Raw genomic sequence first — 19788 nt, 5'->3', positions numbered from 1 at the left:
AACTTCTTCCCTCTCACCGCTTCCTCTGCACCGAGAACACAGCGACCTTGGTTCAGGCACAGCTCCTTCCACATATTAACCCTGCTGTTACTGGCTCACTCTCTTCCTTTGCCTCCTCCTCCAACCCCCCTGAGTTTTGTCCTTCAAGTGGTTTAACATAACAGATTTTCAGATGAAAAAAACACCGAAATAAAAAAACAGCTACATTGTTTCCTGTGATAACACTACAGATTACTACAACACATGGAGCTGCTACATGACTGTCCTAAAGGCTGTGATCAACCACAGTTTGGGGTAAAAAGTTTATCGGCATTTAGCAAATCATTTATTCAACACAGTAGACCTTTTTGCTAACAGGGGTCAAATTGTCAGAGTATCATCCCCACATGGATGGCAGAATATTTTGTGATTCTTTATATCACCCAGCAGGCATGTAAAGGTTAAAGAGAAGTGGGCCAAAAGCCGATCCTTACAAAGGCCTAGAGAGAACTTTGACTTCAGAATTCAGAATTTTATTGAGGAAACACGGATTGTATATTGCTCTATGACTGTTGATTGCAGGTTGCTTTCGGTGTGTTTCATTTAGTGGACGTGTGAAAAAAGCACAATCGAGAGAACCAGGGAGATAACATTCAAGAAGCAAAGTCATGCAGCTATAAAATAGAGATGTGAAGGGTTTAGTGGGGATGTGATCAGCGGAGGGGGTCCAGGAAGTGATGAACAATGTCTTTCAGATCTCTGGATACTTGTGAGAATGTAGACATTAGGTTTGTGGCAGTAATTTGGCACGACGGTGAGGCAGCATTAGATTAGTAATACAAATGGGTAATAAAAGTCATGTGTACTTCATGACAACGGGTGGAATGTTTTATTCAAGCCTCGATGGTAAGACGTTGATGAACTCCTCTGAACTCTGATGTGTTGATCCTGGTGTGAACTGCATTGACCCTGTTGTTTCTTGGCTGCATCCTCACAGTTCGTGCTCAGGGGTAATCTTGATTATGGGTTGACTCACAGTTTCTGCGATGCTGGACATTGAAACTCTTGTGCCTCGCATTCATCAGAAGGCCACTATGGTGAGGAATGAATTGCTTTTGGCCGGGTTGCAGCTTGTATTTGAGGGTATTGATTGGGGAGGGGAAGTGAAGGAGAGCCGTTAGATCTTGGTAAGATCTTGCATTTAACAGTCTGTGCTGATACACACCTCTGAACTGTGGTGTGACATACATGGTGTGGACTCTGGGATGCATCTTCAGAGTTTGTGCTCGGAGGAAATTTCTGTACTGGGTTGACCCCCAGTTTCTGTCACGGCGGGACACAATAAAATTAGATCAATCAATAAAAGCTGTTTGATTTTGGTGATAACTTTTTTTGGCATTGCAGCGAATCGAGTAGCTTCAGCTGAGGTTATCTCAGTTTTTCAGTTTTTCTGAGGTTAGATCAGTAGAACTGTTTTTTGGTGAGAAAGAGTTATTTCTCATGCCGTGTCATCCATTTCTTCAATTTGATTGAGGAAAAGCCTTCCAGAAAATCTCTGTAAAGGATGAACAGAGTTGATTAAAAAAAATAATTGAAATAAAACAAAACTGAACTGTACTGGGCCGGGGTTTAACTCGGGTTAGATGCACTTCCCCTCTGCACATCTCTACTTTAAGTTTATCCGCTAAATGCACTGAAACTGGAATCATGCAGGCCATGAGAAGGCCGGCCCCCTGGCATGCACACAGCAGGCCAGGCCTTTACAACCTCCCTCAGCTCTCTGATGTGGTCACCTTCTCCTCCAGGCCTCAGTTGGGTCCCGCTAATGAGAATGTCTCTCTGATTGCCTACTTAAAAATAGACATAGGAAGGGCACGGCTGTTTAGGCAACACTACACGGGGTGTCTTTAAGAGAGAGGGCCACTTGTGCATCTCCCCTGCGTATGGCTCCAATGCACGTGTCCAAGAAGGCAAAGTGTGACTGTCACTAAATGCAATCTGTTTTAGCTAAGGGCCGTTCACACCAAGAACAACATCCCTTAACAATAACTATGACAACGCGAGGGTCCACACAAAAGAGTCATAATGTTCTATAAACATCTAGAAGCACCTGGGCCCCAAAATGGATTTCAGCCAATCGAATCAACAGGATCTACCAGAGCTGTCCTCTTCAGAGGACAAATTTTACTCCTATTTTCTATGATCTCCTGTGATCAGCGAAGAATGCATCTGTTAAGAACAAACTGATCAGCACCAAAAACCGATTGGCAGGCATAAACCACGTTATGGTTTTCAGAGGAAAAGTGTTTTCCAACAGAATCAATTTGCTCACATAAAAGAGGATTGATGGTATGAATTTGGTTAAGGTTAAAGAATAAAAAGTTGAAAATGAGAAAACCGTGGGGGTTAGACTGACCGATGTCGTCGTCGTTGCGGTCGGCTGGATCTTTTTCCAGACACTCTCGGACCAAGTCTCGGCTCAGAAGTGCATCTGAAGCCCTCTCCAGGTCTTCGTCTTCCTCCTCCTCTTCCTCACTGTCCACTGCAGTCTCTGGAAGTCCTGACAGGTCAACATCTCCCAGGTCGCTCTCTGTGGCCTGGAGAATGAGCAAAGTGGATGTTTGCTAACAGCACAACAATAAGACGATGTAGCAAATAGGTCAAATATGTGCAATTACAGGATGAGGGCATCAGGAAACATAGAAAAATTGTAATATAAAGGAAGCCAAATTCCAGGCGAAAACCTTTGCAATCAACAATGTCCCATAATTATAACAAAGTGAATTCAGATTTCAGCACATTTCATCTTTACATGTCTGCTGTTTCTCCATTTATTTCTAAAGCTCAAAGGAGCAGTTGTACCTGTGGACCTTTTCTGAGTCCCAGCCAGAGCCTTGAAGACGCAGGCCAACAGCTAAATATTCAAATCGAGCAGCAACAATTCAACAATTCCAGGGAGACAGACGGTTGGCAGAGTATGGACCTAAAAGGGCAGGGGGCGGGGGGAGCTTTCAAGTCAGGTGGGAATTGAACCATCAACCTGGAGGTGAATGGAGGAGCTCTCCAGTGGCAGCACCAGCACCGCTGGCCATCTGTTGGCTTTTGCGGATGTTCCTAAGAGATCAAGGAACTGACTGTCGGATTTCACTGCCATCTCTTCCAGTTTTAGTAGTAAAATTATCAATATTTTTTTAATATAATAATCCAGGCAGAGAATTCACTCACTTCTCTAGCACTTATTCTTGAATTCTGAATTCCAAGCTAAGAGAGAGTAAAAAGGTCAATGCATGTATTGATTAGTATCGTTAAATGGATGAAATGCTGTTTTTTTACCTTCAAGCTGTACAGAGAATTACCTTTGAGGAGGATTATCTTTGCTTCGCTGTGATAATCGAAATGTATCAGTGAATGAAAGTCTTTTCAAAGTAAAAGACTATGACAAGCTAATTAGTGTCTCTAAAACACTGCTCAAGCACTTTCTTCGCTTTCTAGATGAAGGATGATGACCAAGTCTTTAATCTTAAGTCTGAGAAAGAACTGACCACCGAATTTAAACCCTGCATGCAGCATTCGCCCCTTTTTTCTGCTCAATATTATGATGATCAGTGTGATATTAGGCACTCAGCCAAGGTGACGTCAGAGGTGGTGTGGTCTCTGCAATTTGCTTTATGTTTGTTCTTTTTTTTGAAAATTTTAGTTTTGAGGCATTTATGACTGGAAAAAGAGGTTTTCAACCCTCTTCAGCCCTATGATTAAACCAATTAAGTTCCTTGATGATTTTCAGAAAGGTGTTGTAGCTTGTCCTCAAAGTTTTAAGTGGTGTACAGCTCCTCATCTCCAATGATCATGCAGCAACCTCACTGTGCTGGTGTCCACCATCCTTGGGGGGGGTTTGTTGCAGAACAGAGAAAAGGTTTTGAGCCAAGGAAAGTAACTTTTCAACTCAGACATTAAGATGGAGATCTCACCTGTTCCAGCACTGTGGCAGAGGTAACAGAGCAGACTGGACTAGAGAAGATTTAGATGGGATACATTTCATACAGAAAAAGTGAATGTCCTAGTTTACACCCTACAAGACGGACTCTTTAACAAGCAGTGCAGTTGTGGTCTTGGTTTCTCCTGAGATTTGGAGCATGGCCAAAAAGGTTTTATGGGCTCGTCTGAGGCAAGGTGATTGAGCCCACAGTGCATCCCAAGTTCAGCCACAGCCTACTCTTGTTTTCATAAATTAGGTTGGACAGCTATTTAGAAGACTACAGAAAGGGACCAGCTGCTCAGCCTTTCCTGTTCCCAGCGCACCGGATGCAATTAATTTGGTCTAATTTATGTGAACGGACAAGCCAGACAAAATACTGAAGAAGATGAAATACAAGTCCTCATCACACCAATGATTAAAGACGAACATAATAAATGAGAGAATGAGTTGCAATGATTTAATGAAATTGTGGAGCATCTTTTTATCTCATGAGTACAAATTCTATATTAAAAAGGGTTTTTTCCTTTAATTCACCTCGGATTTAGGAATTCTTGGACAAATTTTCGCCTTGTAATTTTATTACATTAATGTGAAGACCAAGAGAAAAATCAAGAAAGAAAGGGCAATGTTGGAGAGTACAGAGCTGCAGATGTAAACCAGCGGCAGTGAGAGCCCAGTTCATTCAGCAGGCAGGAGTCGCTTCAATCCTGTCCATTTTCTGAGAGAAAAACTGCATAAAATCTGCAGGAAATAGTGCTGAAAGTGAAAGCGTGCTGTAGTGGGAGGGCAGAGAAGTGAAATACTTGGGAGGTTTGTGCAAAAGGTTTGGGATGTGCAGTAGAGGTAGAGGGGAGTATTAGCAGTGTAAGACGAGGCAGAGAAGCTGGAGACGCTGAGTGAAGGGAGTTGCTCGGTGTTCAGGTAAGACAGACTGCAGTGGAATTTTTTAGATGCGTGGGAGAAACTCACAACAAAAACAGTGCGTTTGCATTGACAGCTGAGGTCCACAGCTGACTGGAAGGTCAGCTCTTTAAGACAGCTGTAAACAAACATGAAGGCGGGTCAGCGGCAAGCTGATGGGATCAGAGCCGTGTCATAAATACCTAATCTGAGAATGAAAAGATCGGATCTCTGTGTTCGGCTTCTGACCCAGGTTTACATGACTTGCATCAATCTGCAGTTCCTCACAGACGAGCCAAGCACCGACAGGCAGGAGACAAGGAGGTTAAAAGAAATCTGAATAAGGTCTTTTTTCCACTTTGCAAAGCGTTTCTAAGTTTTATTTTTATTTTATGTTTTGCTCATTTATGCTTTGTTAAAAACTTTATGCAGAAAAATTCTTAGATTATTCGGGGTAAAATAAATGAGTATTTACTGACACGGTGAAGGTTATCCTACCTGTAGCAAATTTAAAGGTTTTAGCAGCACCAACAACAAACCACTGCCTGAGCTCTGACAGCATCTTGGTGAATTGTTTGCATTCCTCATTAAAACAAATCTCATTAGTGTTGTGGCCGGCTTTGCCCATAGATCACACCACCTCATAAACTTGGCTCATTAGCAAACTAACCTCACAGGTTCCCATGTTGAAATGTAATACTATCAGGCTAGTGTATAATCACTGCCAGGCTGTAAGGAACAGTGGAGGATGAAAGCAAGGACTTACCACAACTTTCTGTGTAAGAGGGGAGATTAGACAAACTGAGGGATTAAAATGATTAGATGACTGGCTTATCGTGTACTCTTTTCTCTGCTATTGATTTGACGCCTTTTAGACACCCAAGACTTAAGAAAAGCATTTCATTCCAACGCACACAGAGCTGGTTAATGCTCAGAAATGTCACGTAAAGGGTGAGGCAGATACAAAAGAAGAGAGTAAATATTAAAGCACTATCAGAGGGAGAGTGAATGCAGTTTTGGAATAATACTGACATGAAATGTAGGATTAGAAAATACCAGGAATTCAAAAATGAATAAATCTGATTTTTATCAGATATTTATCCACACTCATAGCTACGGCAGCTGAGGACCCTGCGTCCTCACCCACATTACTCAGTAAAGTTAGAATATCTACCTGTTTTAATGCAGAGTTCAAGTTGTCATTTTGTGTGCAGATCAAGTTTGAGCGAGCACAACAGATTTCAGGGGACACCTCACACATCACTCAGACCCCAGTATGACCCACTTATAATGCTTTCTAATCTCTTTTTTTCTTTGTTTCTTATGTACATTAGACGTCATACTCAATCTTTCTGCCACCCATCACTGTATAACATCTTTTACCGAAGACAGAAACCTGCTAAATGTTTGCCACAGATCCAGCTATAGATATACCTGTAGCACAGGTAAGTATGGAGCTTGAAAGGTTAGGTTCATTTCCTGCGCGTGACCTTTAATCCACAGCAGGAAGCAGAGAGGTAGACGAGTCACCAGGATGCACAACTGATGTGCAATAATTAGCAAGAAGAGAGGGATTACAAGGAGGAAAGGTGAGAGGGTGACTGATAAGTTACAGGTAAGCAAACCAGATTTAAAGCACATCGCAATGAAGACAATTATCTGTCAGAAAAAGACATTTTGCCAGCAGAGGTGCTGTAGTGGTGTGAGTCTGACTGTAGGCTCGGCACTGGATCAGATAGGCTCAGATCATTATGTGTAATTATTCAGGCATTAATGGTGGCAGGGGAGATTCATTTTTTATTCATCAAAAGGTTTTTGGTTTTTTTTCTCCCGAAAATGCCAGTTAAAAAATAAAGATATTCCAAAAGCTCTTTATTAGGATGAGACATGACCCAAAAACTCGTGACACTCCACACTTCCAGAGCCGGTGAACAACAAACTTATGGTATGAACGTTCCACAACACCAAGTGGAATTAATATGGTAATGTGAAAGGAAACAAACTGCCTTTCATTAGTATAAACCACACATGTGCAAACGATTTTGTATTTGTGGGTCTGTGCAATCTAACAAAGAGATCAAAACAATAGATAATAGTTGTAGTCTGCATGCAAAGAGGTAGCACCTGGTAAATATCTGACAGGCTGCTGCTCCCGGAGTCACTGGCGATGCTGCATCCTGATTGGCTGGGAGCCATGTGCATCACCTGCTGGTGGGCGTGGTCTGTTAGGTGCATCTTATTGAGGTCAGCAGGAAGCTGTTCAGACAGGAAACAATCGAGAGGCAGAGAGAGGAAAACATGACGTGAGTATAAAGGAGGCAAAAACTTTCTCACAATCACTGTACGATGGAGGAAAAGACACACACACACACACACACACAGACATACAGCGGTTTCATCAGCTTGAAAGCCAGTGCTGGTTTGGCACAGTTTGACATGCTGTACTCCAGGATAATTAACATGTGGAGGTCAGAGCTGAAAATACTTCACATGGCTGTAAATTATGATCGAGCAATGAACTGGTAGACAGTGAAGGTGGCAGGTACTGGAACAGTAAACCCCGGCCTCCGTATGATACTGGCAGCTTTTATGTCCAACTCAAACAAAACCGTTTCCATCGGAGTAATTAAATCAGAAAACACATCAAGAATGCACGAACAAAAGACACTTCCCGAGGAAATCTGTTGACGTCCTAAGTTTGTTTACTTCTGTTTCTGTTCTGTTATCACACGCTTGTGCTTTAAAGTCTCCCAAGAGCACATTCTCACACACCAGTCCAGATTCATAATGAATCACTCAAGCAGTCAAGTGACTTCTTAAAGCATGAGAACTATAACGCTGTCGTTTTTCAAGAGACTATCTCATATATCAAATTCATGGAAATGACCTCTGATTATTTCTGAAAGGATGCTGAGCAAAAACTTGTATGGAGAAAACATCATTTCACTGGACACACTGATCCTTAAAAAATGTGTGTAAATTAGAGTTCTGTTCCACACACGCTGCATATTCATTCCTCAGTTAGCGAGCAGCTGAACAAACTAACACTTCCTCCTGAGATGCTCTGCCCTCTATTCATCATCAGACTGAGTCAGACCATCAATCCCCTTATCTTTTTTATTTCTTTTTTTTTTAAATTATTTTTGTTTTATTCTGGCGGTAATGACATTCCATCTTTCACATCAAGTCCATGAATGAATCCAACAAATACACAGCACAGGGCACAACAGCAGAAACAGAAGGAAACCAATAGACATAAAGATGTCCAGGATCAATAATGTAAGTCTGACAACACTGGCTCCTGGAAGACTCAGAGATGAAATGTTAAAAGATTCAGAGGCTCTGAAAAACTGGAAACATCCTCCGTGTCTAAACAGCACTTCCAGAAGCAAGGGCGGACTGCAGGTATTATGAGCTCAGGTTTGAGGAAGTTCACCATGCCATCCATTTAGTTGGTCTCTACGGTGCAGCACGTCTGCTCTGCTGCAAACAAACAAGACCGATAATGTGTTCCGACGACTCAAATGTATTTCTCCAAAGATCTATATTTAAAATGGTTTCTAAAATCTGATTTAAGATGCTAAGAGCTGCATGGAAAAAAAGGGAAAGAACCCAGGCAGCTATGTTTCACCTCCATGGACAACTGTGCTTGGCCCCTCATCTGCCTCGTAACAACCTTTAAATCTGGAGCCTTACCAGCTTGGATCTGGGCTGAGTCAGGGTGAGGGAAGATGTCCTCCTGCGACACCATGAAAACCTGCAGCACATCTCCTCCATCTCCAAATCAGTCCAAACACACACATAAACAACCGTTTAAACACTCAGGCCAACCGTTTTGCAAAGCCTGGGCTCGGAAGCAAGCTGGGGCTGCAAGCAACCACGGTGCCTACATGCAATATTAAAGACGTTGAGTCTGGGGGTTCTGCCCCTCAGTGCTCTCTCCTAATAGGCCTGTTGTACTGTACAACCTCATCAGCACTTAAGCCCCCCTATCTTCAAACCAACAGGGAAACGCAGCATTGAGGGGTGGAGTTTAAGAAGTTAAATGGCTTGTTCTGAATGAGAGGTACACTGGAAGGCAAAAGTGGATTTACACAACATCCGGAAATCCATTTTCTATACTCTATACTCGCTTAATCCAAAGACCTGGATATAAGAAGAAATCATAATAAAATGTTTAAATGCAGTCATATGTTCATGATAAAGGCTTGACTGTTAAATTCAAATATAAGGAAAAAAAGCATCTGCTGCCCGGATTTGTCATATGCCCTTCATATGTAACATTCATATATTCTGATATATTCTGCGTTGCTGTATGTTTATCTCAAATATTACAGTAGGGATATTAAAACTCTACTGACACTGAAAAAGTAGTTTTCTAATTACACAGTATGCTACTGTAACATGCGTATACACATAATGACTTTGGAATGAGGTCCAAGTCTGGAAAGAACGAGCATTTAAGTCTAATCCATTTCCTATTAAGTACAGCAGACTAATGTATTGTGTGATTCAAATATTGATCCACAGACAACACGCAATCATAAGACTGCTGGTATTATCGACCGAATTACACCCAGTTACACACATATGCATATCTCCACTCTTCGACCTGAAGCTTACTGTTGACCCAGCCCTTCAGCAGAACTTTACTGTGTTTCTTGGGAGGACAGAGAGCGATTGCTAGTTTCATCACAGATAAATACATATTGATTTCTGCATGATAGAGTAGTTATGAGGCGTCCTACATTTGTACTAAGATCGGCACATCTGGAAAGAGAACTTCATGAATCCTTAAGGTGATGTGGATGGTGTTTAAGGTTATTGTGATGATCATACCACTGATTTAGAAGGAAGGAAGGAGTTAATACAAGAGAGCTTTAGAGATGAGGTTGAATGTCTGTGTCATGCTGTTAGAATGGTCTAACGTAGGCTTATCCACCATTATATCCTGACTAATTCTGGATTTTGTTGGAGTTGATGGTGTTACAGATTAGTCTGACGATCCACCGTCTACGCTTAAAGAACAGGAATACTGTCATGGCACCCAACGCTGGTAAACTACAGGCTGCAGAGCAATGAGGAAAAACAAACAAACGAATTATTTAAATAGAGTTCTGGATAAGCCTTTGGTTAAAAGGAAGAACATTAAATGTGTTTTTCTGAGTACATGAGACCGCAAAGCCTAGAAGGGAGGAGCCAAGAGCGGTGGTGGGCTCGTGGCTCCTATTCACACCACAGACTTAATCCTATTCTAATCCCCCTCTTTTCCTCTCCCAGCAGGCCAAAACAAGGAGTGGGGGTGGGGTGAGGGGGTCTCCCATTTTCCTCATGCATTAAGGATGAGACCGAGAAGATTAAATATAAATGTGCAAGGTTCCTTGAGCTGTACGGTTCTATCATGTCAAGGAGCTGGCACAATTATGGAGTCGCTGCGCTTTCACTGGAGCAATCACTAGATGAGTCTGATTATCTCCAGAGAAATTTACCTTTCATCTGTTGTAATAAGACGCCAACGAAGATTTACTTCATCCAAGTTGATGAGAATACATGAGAAACAAAGGCCTGAAGTGGTGCAAATACGGATGGCCGCACAAAAAGAAATCATAGGCCAAAAGAATACAGATGAGTCAGAGAATCCGTTAAACAGATCATAATCTTACAGTATCACGGATTTATTTTTCACACCCCTAACATTGTGAATAATGCATGTAGATGTATGTGGTAATTCAGCTGTGGGTTGAGCCAAATGCAAATTGAATATATCTGAGTGAAAGCCAGTGCTTGCTCAATATCATCATTTATTGCTGTTTACCATCTGAATTAGTGCCTTCCGTCCATCAGGAAGGAGGACAAAGAAGGATTTAAATCACAGCTCTGCATTTCAAGTTCCTTATAATTCATTTTATTTCTCTAGACCGACTCAATTCCATGCAAGAAAAACAAGTTAAATCACCATAATATATGATATTAGAGTGATGCCCTCTTCTTCCTACTTTTAATAAACTATTGCAGTGTTTTTAAGAAGATTAAGTGGCCGTGGGCCTGGGTGATCTGCCAAAAAAAAAATGGACAATAAAGTCCACATCAGCCATTTAGCCACTTAGAGCACTGACAGGTTTTCGCAAACCCTTAGTGCTGGGATAGTCTTTGCTCCATTGCTGTTCAATGTGTAGAGATGCATTATGGTTTTCAGAGATCTTAATACCACACACCCGGTCCATCTAGCACTGAAGTCGGAAAGTGGATGGTTTGAGGTACCAGAAAGGGTCACAGTATTACAACTTAATAGGACAGGAGTAGAGTGCTGTAAATGCTGTTGTCTCACTTGAAAATGTGCCAGTGCATCGCCTTTAATTACAACCCAAAAAGTTAGCAATAGTAAAGACAGCAATAGTAAAGAGACCATGGGGCCTTGCTGTTGCAACAGATGCAGTGTGCAGTCTTGCTGAAAAGTGCAAGGCCTTCTGTGAAATAGATGTTATCTGGATGAAAGTTGTCAGATCTGAAGCCACTGAAGAAACCGGGTAACAAGCCAAATGCTCCCACTGCTCTTTAGCCCAGAAGAAGTGGCATCCATGACATCCAAAAAGGATTTCAGATTTGAATTTCTTTCATCAAAGAACAGGTTTCTACTTTGCCTCAGTCCACTATAAATGAGCTTTATCCAGCAGGAGACATTGACATCTCTAGATCATGTTCACATTTGGCTTCTTCTTTGCATAATAGAGCTTTAACCTGAATTTGAGGATGGACGATGAACCGTGTTCACAGACAATGATTTCTGGAAGTGTTCCCAAGTCCATGCAGTGATTTCCATGACAGAATCATGCCTGTTTTAATGCACTACTGTCCAAGAACCCAAGATAATGGACGTCAAACATTGATTTTCAGCCACGTACACAGAGATGTCTCCAGATTTTCTAAATGTTTTGATGATATCATCTACGGTAGATTAATGAATATTTAAAGTCACATTGAGAAACATTATTCTGAAATCTCTCCACAATTTGTACACAGAGCTTTGGCAGACTGCCACACCTCTGTCCATCTTTACGACTGAGACTCTGCTTCTCTAAGGTGCTCTTTGTATACCAGATCATGTTACTGAACCGTTTCATTTATCTTCCCAGCCTTTGTGGCCCAGACCTCAACTTTTGTAGTTTTAGCTTGTGGGGACTCTTTTGGATGCAAAGACAATTTAATAACAAAATAACAAGAATCACCAATGACTTTGGTGGATTAGTGAGAGGATTAGTGAAAGGTTATACCAACAAAGATGGAGCCAAGATAAAACATGCATTAACAAATGTGCACCGAAGTGAGGCTTAGAGGCAGAGAAGAATAAAAGAGAACAATACGTTATGATGAATAATAAAGAGGATAAATGAGTCTGCTCAGTAATTAAAATAAGTTGTGGTTGATGAATCTTGATGAGGATTATAATTAAAGCAGGTAAAAAAAACAACGACAAAGAGAGAAAACAAAATGATACGATCATAGAGAGGAATTATCCAAAAACAACACAAGGATGCAGAAATTAGTATATTTATGCGTTATTTGGTCACAAAAAGGTGACATAAATAAACAAGAGAGAGCTGCCTGCTCTGGGAAAGATGTACCGTTTCAGACCAATGTCTAAAACAATGTGGAGACCAAAAACAGACAAAAAGTTCTAATTTACTCAATGCATATCCAATATTATACTATAATAGCTATGAAGGATTGAGATGGTGACTAAAGTCAAAAGCTAAGCATAATAAATCCCCCATCAATCAAGCTGCCAGCTCATTTCTATTGCCTCGCTTTGCTTAACGTATCCGCTGTAGCATACTGAGACCCTCAGAGCTGAGTACATACAGGCATGGTGATGGATGCTGAGGTCACTGCTGGGGTAGCTGAAATTAACAAGGTTGGCCTGTAGATGTCAGCAGTGACAAACTGCGCGAACATGACCTGAGAAGTAGGCTGAACAACCATCAATGCCAGTTAATTACTGCGTGTAGAACTTCAGCTTTTACTATGAGTAAATATTCAGCTTACACGTGTATGCTTGAAAAATAGTGTATTTTCTTTTTACATCCTATCATTATAAGAAAAAAGTGTATGAGGTGACAAGTAATGTGCATTTTTTTTGCAAGGTAATTTCCACAAAGGGCTTCCCCCCCAAGGATTTAGGGCACTGTTACTAATTAAAAGAGGGAAGACTTAGCTACAGCGTGTCCTCGCTCATAGTAGCTGTCACTATGTTGATTTAGCTTTCACAGCTGGTTGTTAGACCAAAAACCACATCGCAGACAGTAGAAGTGCACCTCTGCACAAAAGAACAATGCTGCAACTGTCCCAGCACAACAGAGTTACCCCTTTCTTTGTGACAGCACTTAACTTGGCGCCTGGATCTGATTTCCTCTTGTTTTATGGTTTCTTTGCATTATCTCTACCCGGCCCACCTCGCCTTTTTGGCAAGTAATGCCGTCTCCTGTCTCGGTCTATCTCCTTCCCTCATCACAGCCTCCTCTCTACAGCTCTCCTGTCACTACTTCTCTCTAGTCCTGTCACCTTCTCGTTCAGCCTTAGCCTCCTCCTTCTGCATCAGTGAGAGCGACAATGAGTAAAATGACTGCGAGGAGCCTCATCAAACTGGCTAGGTGTGAACATCGGCTCTGATGTCTTAAAAAAAAAAGGACACACACACACACACACACACACACACACACACCCAGTCGCACCAGATTTAGCCCTGCAGAGCTGGACAAACCTTTGATCAATCCAGGCCATTGTCGACTCTAATGTTGTAAGCCATGGACAGAGCCTGGAAACACACACACACGCACACACACACAGACGATGATTCGTACACACAAAAGTAAATACACAAGGAGAGAGGAGAAAAGCCTACAATGACGCCTATAAAGACTCGTGCAAACCAACCAGCACAGATTTGACTAAATATGAAAACCGTGCGTTATCTCTGGTCTCCATTCAGCAAAACTGAGCTTTATGAACAGTCTTAGTGCATAGCTCATGCTCTTCTCCATTACTGGTGAGTTCAGACGGTTGGATTAAGATACAGTGCAGGAAGACAGATGGAGACGGAAGGGGGGGTGAGGCACCTGGAGTAAATGTGAGTAACAGAGACAAAGGAGGAAAAGGAGGAAACAGCTAAAAGAGGAGTGAAAAAGGTGAAAGTGAAAAACAGACTGAATAGGTTTTGTGTGTGTGTGTGTGTGTGTGTGTGTGTGTGTGTGTGTGTGTGTGTGTGTGTGTGTGTGTGTGTGTGTGTGGAGATAGAGAGAGGGCCCAGAAAAAATAAAACAGTTAGGACTGGCAGGGTGGGGTGAAATGAGGATGAAGTGAAAGTGAGGCAACAGATGAAGATAAAAAAGTCTCCAATATTCTCTTAAGATTCCAATTCTGCCTCAGCCCAGAGCACCATATCTCTGGCAATGTGCCTCTGTGTGTGTGCATGACTGAGTGTCTGCACCAGCCGGAGCAAGGGGAGATGTAATGAATTGAAGCTGAAATTGGAGGTGACAACTGCAAAGACAGACATGTAACAGAGAGGGGGTTGGAGACAGAGTGCTGCCGCAGTTAGCAGGGGACCACATGAGGAGATGAGGACTCAAACGCTGTCAAGCAAAGAAGACGGCGTGTGTTTTCCCACAAAACAAGAGCTCAAACACATGTGCTCCCTCTGTCTCACAAACACGCAGTTTCGCACGGTTAATTTCGGTTAAAACTATTCTCTTACTTGCTACAAAAATCTTTAAAAAAAATAATTAAATCACACTGAAATCCATCACCGCTGCTTCACATTACTTGTTAATCGATTCTGCTGCACCACAAATTAAAAGGCCATGAAAAAAATGGGATACACACTCACTCTAACGGTTACAAACACAAAGCAGGCTTCATCACACACTGAGAAAAAACTTGTTTGTGTAAAAAGTACATCTGAAGTTTCCGTGACGCATTTGACTTCTTTTCCAAAAAAGGCCGCTTACTCTATATGGCATCTTTGTCCCAATCTGTGAAAAAATGACACCAGTTTCTCAGTGATACCTTTACCGGCCCAACACCACTATAACGATATTATTAGAAATACACAGTTTAAAAACGGCTCAGTGTTTTCAATGAGAAACCATTTAGCTGAAGCCCAGCTGCTTACATGAGATTTTATTAACACATGCTGGAAAAAAAGACTCGGAAAGAAATTAGTATGTTGAATATGGGGCACAACTTTTTTTCTCTTGCCCCAAAAAGTAAATGAAAATTCAGCCAAAGTAACCCAAAAAAACCCTCTGAAAAATCTTTTTTATCTCATTTGAGAAAAAGAAACTTCATCCTGTGATTTGGCAGGCACCACTTAGCGATGAACGAGGTTCAGCAATAATTGGCGGGCGAGTTCCTGGTCTGGACAGACATTGGCTGGCAACTTGCCGCAGTGGATCAACAGTCATCAGTTGGCAGTTTCAACACTGCGCTCTGCCAGTATTGTGACAGACGGGATGTTGAATGGCATCAGCACTGCCAAAGGCCTGCGACTTTTGCCCCAATTGTCTGATGTTGGCAAAACACACAGAGGGAGCAAAGGAGCACGAGAATAGCGAGACAAATGGGGACGGGCAGAGATGGGAGGAAAGCTTTTGTGCCTGTGAGAAGCTTCTGTCCTCATTTCACATCAGATGAATCACTGACAGACTTAAAAATCCTGAACACATTACTGTGCTGCCGAATAAAGGAATGAGCCCTAAAACAATGGACAAAATGTGAGTGTGTGTGTGCCACTTGCATATTAAGAATTTGAAGTTCACAGGAATTTCCATAGTCCTGAATAGGTACAACTGTGTTTGCATGGAAACATTATCCTGGACCTGCAAAGGAATGAGTGTAACTTTGCAGAATCATAATACAGAAATCAACTGGCACGTATTGGCACCCCTGAAGACAAGTTTTCTTTACTGGAGGACTGAAAATGAGAGCCACACTTAAGAGGAAATTCCTTTTAAGAGGAGTCTGAATGTGTATGTGTGGCAGTGGACGATGATTGTAGCTGAGGAAGATTTAATCTGTGACACCCGTCTGTCCTCCGTCTCCACCCTCAGCAGGACACCTGGATGGACACATTTTCAAGAAAAAAAATTGCTTGCCTGGACCAGGTTGATTTAGTTATAGTTTAGTTATAGGACTAATAGGATGAGGCCCGCGTCTTCCAACTGACAGGATGTTGATGCAGCTTCAGTGCTGCTCCAGTATTTCGACTATACATCCTCTGTAGTCTGTGCCTGGTTCAATGTGCAACTTGTGAATTATGTATAATATCTCACTAATGAATACTACAAGGAATTATTGTCCTAATCTCTTTGTGAACAAAGTCTCTGGGGGAGCAACACCGATCTTATGAAACGTGTAATATGTGCGTTTGTCTGTGTGCCAGTACCGTCTTTTGTGTGCGTGAGTGTGACTGTGCATGTTACAGGAAGCTAAAAGGCGTCTCTGTCTGAGCGCCTGAGGAAGGTGGGCCACGGCCAGGTCTGCCGGATACAGGAGGGAAGGGAGAACACTTGGCTCTGGTTCTGACACAAACACAAGTCCAGTTACACACTCGCGCACACACACTGAAAAACATGCAGCGCACACACGACACAGACAGACGCATACAACGTAGTGCCTCCTGGCTCCCCCTCTGCTAACAGATGCTTCCTGCCCCGCAGCCCAATCAACAGCGCTTCACACGTACCAACACACACACACACACACACACACCCCTACAGGTTGACCCTGGAGCCGGGTGGAGTGGCGGCTCCACCCTGTGGTTCTCCTGTGGTGTTTTTGTTAATGTTGGATCCTGTTTCACTATGCCGGCCCGCTCAACTCAACGCAACCCAAACAGAGCCAACTGCAACTTTGGCACCACAGCCAGCCAGGAAAGGAAATTCACTTTTTTAACTAACCATGAGCTCCAGATGTGTTAATATTCTGGCCGACAACGCCAGTCAGCACAGCTATCGGAGTAGATGAACTCCATTATTCCAGCCCCATGACATTTGTTTTCATGCAGACATGCCACAGTCCACCTGCTTCCCCGGCACCGTCCTCCACTTCATTTTTTTACACATTAATTCACAAACAGCCACAGAGCAATCACCCACCCTCCCCATCTCGTATTTATAAATGCCCTTGAAAATTATCCAGCAAAGGCTCTCTGGTTGAACAGGCGGGGGGCGGGGGATCAATAGCAGTGAGATAATGGGAGCAAGTGAAATTGAGGGGGTGGTGGCCCTGAGTGGTTGAAACATCATCACTTGGATATGTTTGTGTGGGAGGGGGGGGGGAGGTTGGGGATAGCTGCTTCTGACTGACAGCCCTCTGGTACAGGAGGTGGAACCTGCACATAAAGAGAGGGGGAGTGCTGTGACTGACCTGTTTGTGTATTTATGGGTGTTGAACAGCATTTAGTGAGGGGTGAAAGGTCAGCAATTTCAAGTGTTACAAGCAAGGGTGCAAGATTGTACGGACAAAGAATGAGTGTGAGGAGGCGAGTAGCCTCACTTTCAGCATATTCCGTCTTGTAATGTTACGAGGGCCTTTCACTCTTAAAAGAAGAAAAAAAATTCAGCCAATCACAACTAACAGCCATCAAGGACACCACACAAGCCTTTTCATGCGACTGCAACATCTGAAACATTCATACAGCGCCAACTTTTTTCTTGCAGCAGTAAACGGTAAAGTTTGAGAAAGCCTTTTTGATTGGCAGCTTTATAAAAACAGGAAGTGGTGCAGCCATTCAAATTTGCCCAGGTTTGAAGACTTGCTTGCCACTTTACAGAGCAGTGATTCAGGAATCCAGGGGTGAAACAGGCCCAATTGTGGTTTAAAAATCAACATGTACTTTTATAAGTGTTGAGGCAGTGCGCTCCGCCCAGCCTATTCAGTCTAAATAAAGGATGAGATTTACACGCACATGCTTAATGACTCAAGTCAGGACACGAGGAGGAGACAAAGGCTGAAGAAACGTAGTTAAAGAAAACTACACATCTCTTTCCCTTGCAGCTGTCACTCTCCAGAAAGCAAACGAAATCTGGCAGAAACAACACACAGTGTGCTCACAACCCAATAAATTGTGTCTGTAACATTCGTAACAATGCTTTCAAAGGACCTTCTGAATAAGATGCTCAAAGAAATTAAAAGAAACTAAAACCTGCAATGATGTCTGTTTTTGTTTAGAAGGACTGAACCGTGATTTATGACTTCTGGGGGGCGAGTAGGACATGGCCTGGCTAAATGCAATCCATATCGATCTTTATCACCCCCACTTCCTGTGCATATGATATCCTAGACCTCCCTTGGCATGCTAAAAGCTCTCTTGCTCTCTCTATTGTTGCTTCTTGCTCAAATTCTCTGTCTCTCTGCTTGTGTTTTTATCAGAACAAATTCCCCCCCCCCCCCCGGAACCCCTCTCCGACTCTTTAAGCTTAAAGGCCACATTGACACCCAGCTTGGATTCTGTCATTTCGTCTGTCAGCCTGTCTGTGGGGCTGAGGTCGGAGTAAATCAGCCAAGGCCAATGCGAAGAGGCAGTGGCATTAACCTCGCCTGGCAAAGGTCATTCTCTTAAAGCACAAAAACGGTTCCGTCAACATATTCATGCACCCAGGGAGCCACGCTGCAGCTATCTAAGACTCTTTTAATGGTGCCTGCAGTTTGCTTCTGCTGAACTGATGACGCAGACGCTTACGATAGACAGAGCTTGTACTGGTTAGTTAGTTTGTTCATGCATAACTGTCATCATAGATCCAGAAAAAAGAGAAACTACACACAAAACAACATTGACTACCACACAGAACTACGTTTATGTTTGACGCAATCTTCCTCATCATTATTTATGCATGTTGCTCCTCCAGTTAGAAGGTCAAGTGTGTGGGAAGTAGTGACATCGAAAAGCGCAAACTGCAACCCACTGATTACCCCCCCCCACACACACACACACATTTATTAAAAGCACATTTATTAAGAACGTACTGCACTTCTGTCATAAAAATGCCTTACATGTTACCCACTTTATCGTTAAGCCACAACGACCACTCAAATCCTTCTTTGTAAATACATTAGTTGGCAAACCACTCAACGCGTTACCTTTGGAACAAAAAGGTAACTGCTCTGTTTGAAAGTCAACTTTGAAACATGAAAGAATTGTAACGCTTCTATGAATTCAGCTCCTAATCAGACTGCCGTCTGGGCATGAAGCCACAGCACTGAGCAGCTGGTCAATAGCTTGTACTGGAGAATAATTAATCTCTTTATTCCACTCAATAGATGTTGAGCAGTTTAATATAGCTATCTGCTCTGGTGATAGCTTGAAGCGCAACTGTAGCTTCAATAAAATGCACCATTTAGTCAGCTAAACTGAAGTAAATCTGTGAAGTTTTAAAGGGGAATCTTTAAAAACCAAACACACATTTGATTTGCTCCGTTTTTGGATGATTATACTACACTGGTGTGCTGAGGTTTTGAGAGTGGCACATATTTGGATATGCCAGACACTTTGTCTGTGTACCTGTCAATCTGTTTGACCTGCCATGCCTGGCCCTTCCTGCCCTGACACTAAATCCATCTTCCCAGTGAATCTCTCCCCTACAAACAACACAATAGCCCCATTACTATTCAATGGAGAAGGGGCCAAGACAAACTGATAATGCCAATGCTCAGCACGGCCCATTGATTGCTGAGGAAAGCAAAGGCAGCAGTCCTAGGCTGGACCTGATGCCCTCTGCAGGAGATATTTGCAACCCAAAGGTGGGAGATTGTTAAAATTACATGAATCTTCTCATCAGTAATGTAAGACACTGCTTGCTTATTCGTTTTCTTTCAGCAAAAACTTGAGAAATCTTTAAAGCACACATGAAAAAAGACATCTACTATAAAGCAACCCA

The 19788-nt window shown here is 42.5% G+C and overlaps 1 protein-coding gene across 10 annotated transcripts in view; it reads right to left on the bottom strand.

Moving 5' to 3' along the window:
- The window catches only part of LOC140279964 (rap guanine nucleotide exchange factor 6-like), a 120938-nt gene that overhangs the window by 39279 nt on the left and 61871 nt on the right, over nt 1–19788 (bottom strand). For 9 of the 10 annotated variants that reach the window (XM_072375190.1, XM_072375191.1, XM_072375192.1 and 6 more), the window contains 2 exons: nt 6980–7111; nt 2396–2576 (listed from right to left, as the gene is read on the bottom strand). In XM_072375190.1, the coding sequence (XP_072231291.1) occupies nt 2396–2576; nt 6980–7111 (313 nt within the window). The remainder of the gene's footprint in view (nt 1–2395; nt 2577–6979; nt 7112–19788) is intronic. The other variant, XM_072375194.1, reaches the window with a different exon arrangement.

Source organism: Leuresthes tenuis, unplaced genomic scaffold (assembly GCF_036924035.1).
Source record: "Leuresthes tenuis unplaced genomic scaffold, fLeuTen1.0.hap1 SCAF_21, whole genome shotgun sequence".
Lineage (NCBI taxonomy): Eukaryota > Metazoa > Chordata > Actinopteri > Atheriniformes > Atherinopsidae > Leuresthes > Leuresthes tenuis.
The sequence above is the reverse complement of the archived record's forward strand: the minus strand, read 5'-3'. Positions and strand labels throughout refer to the sequence as shown.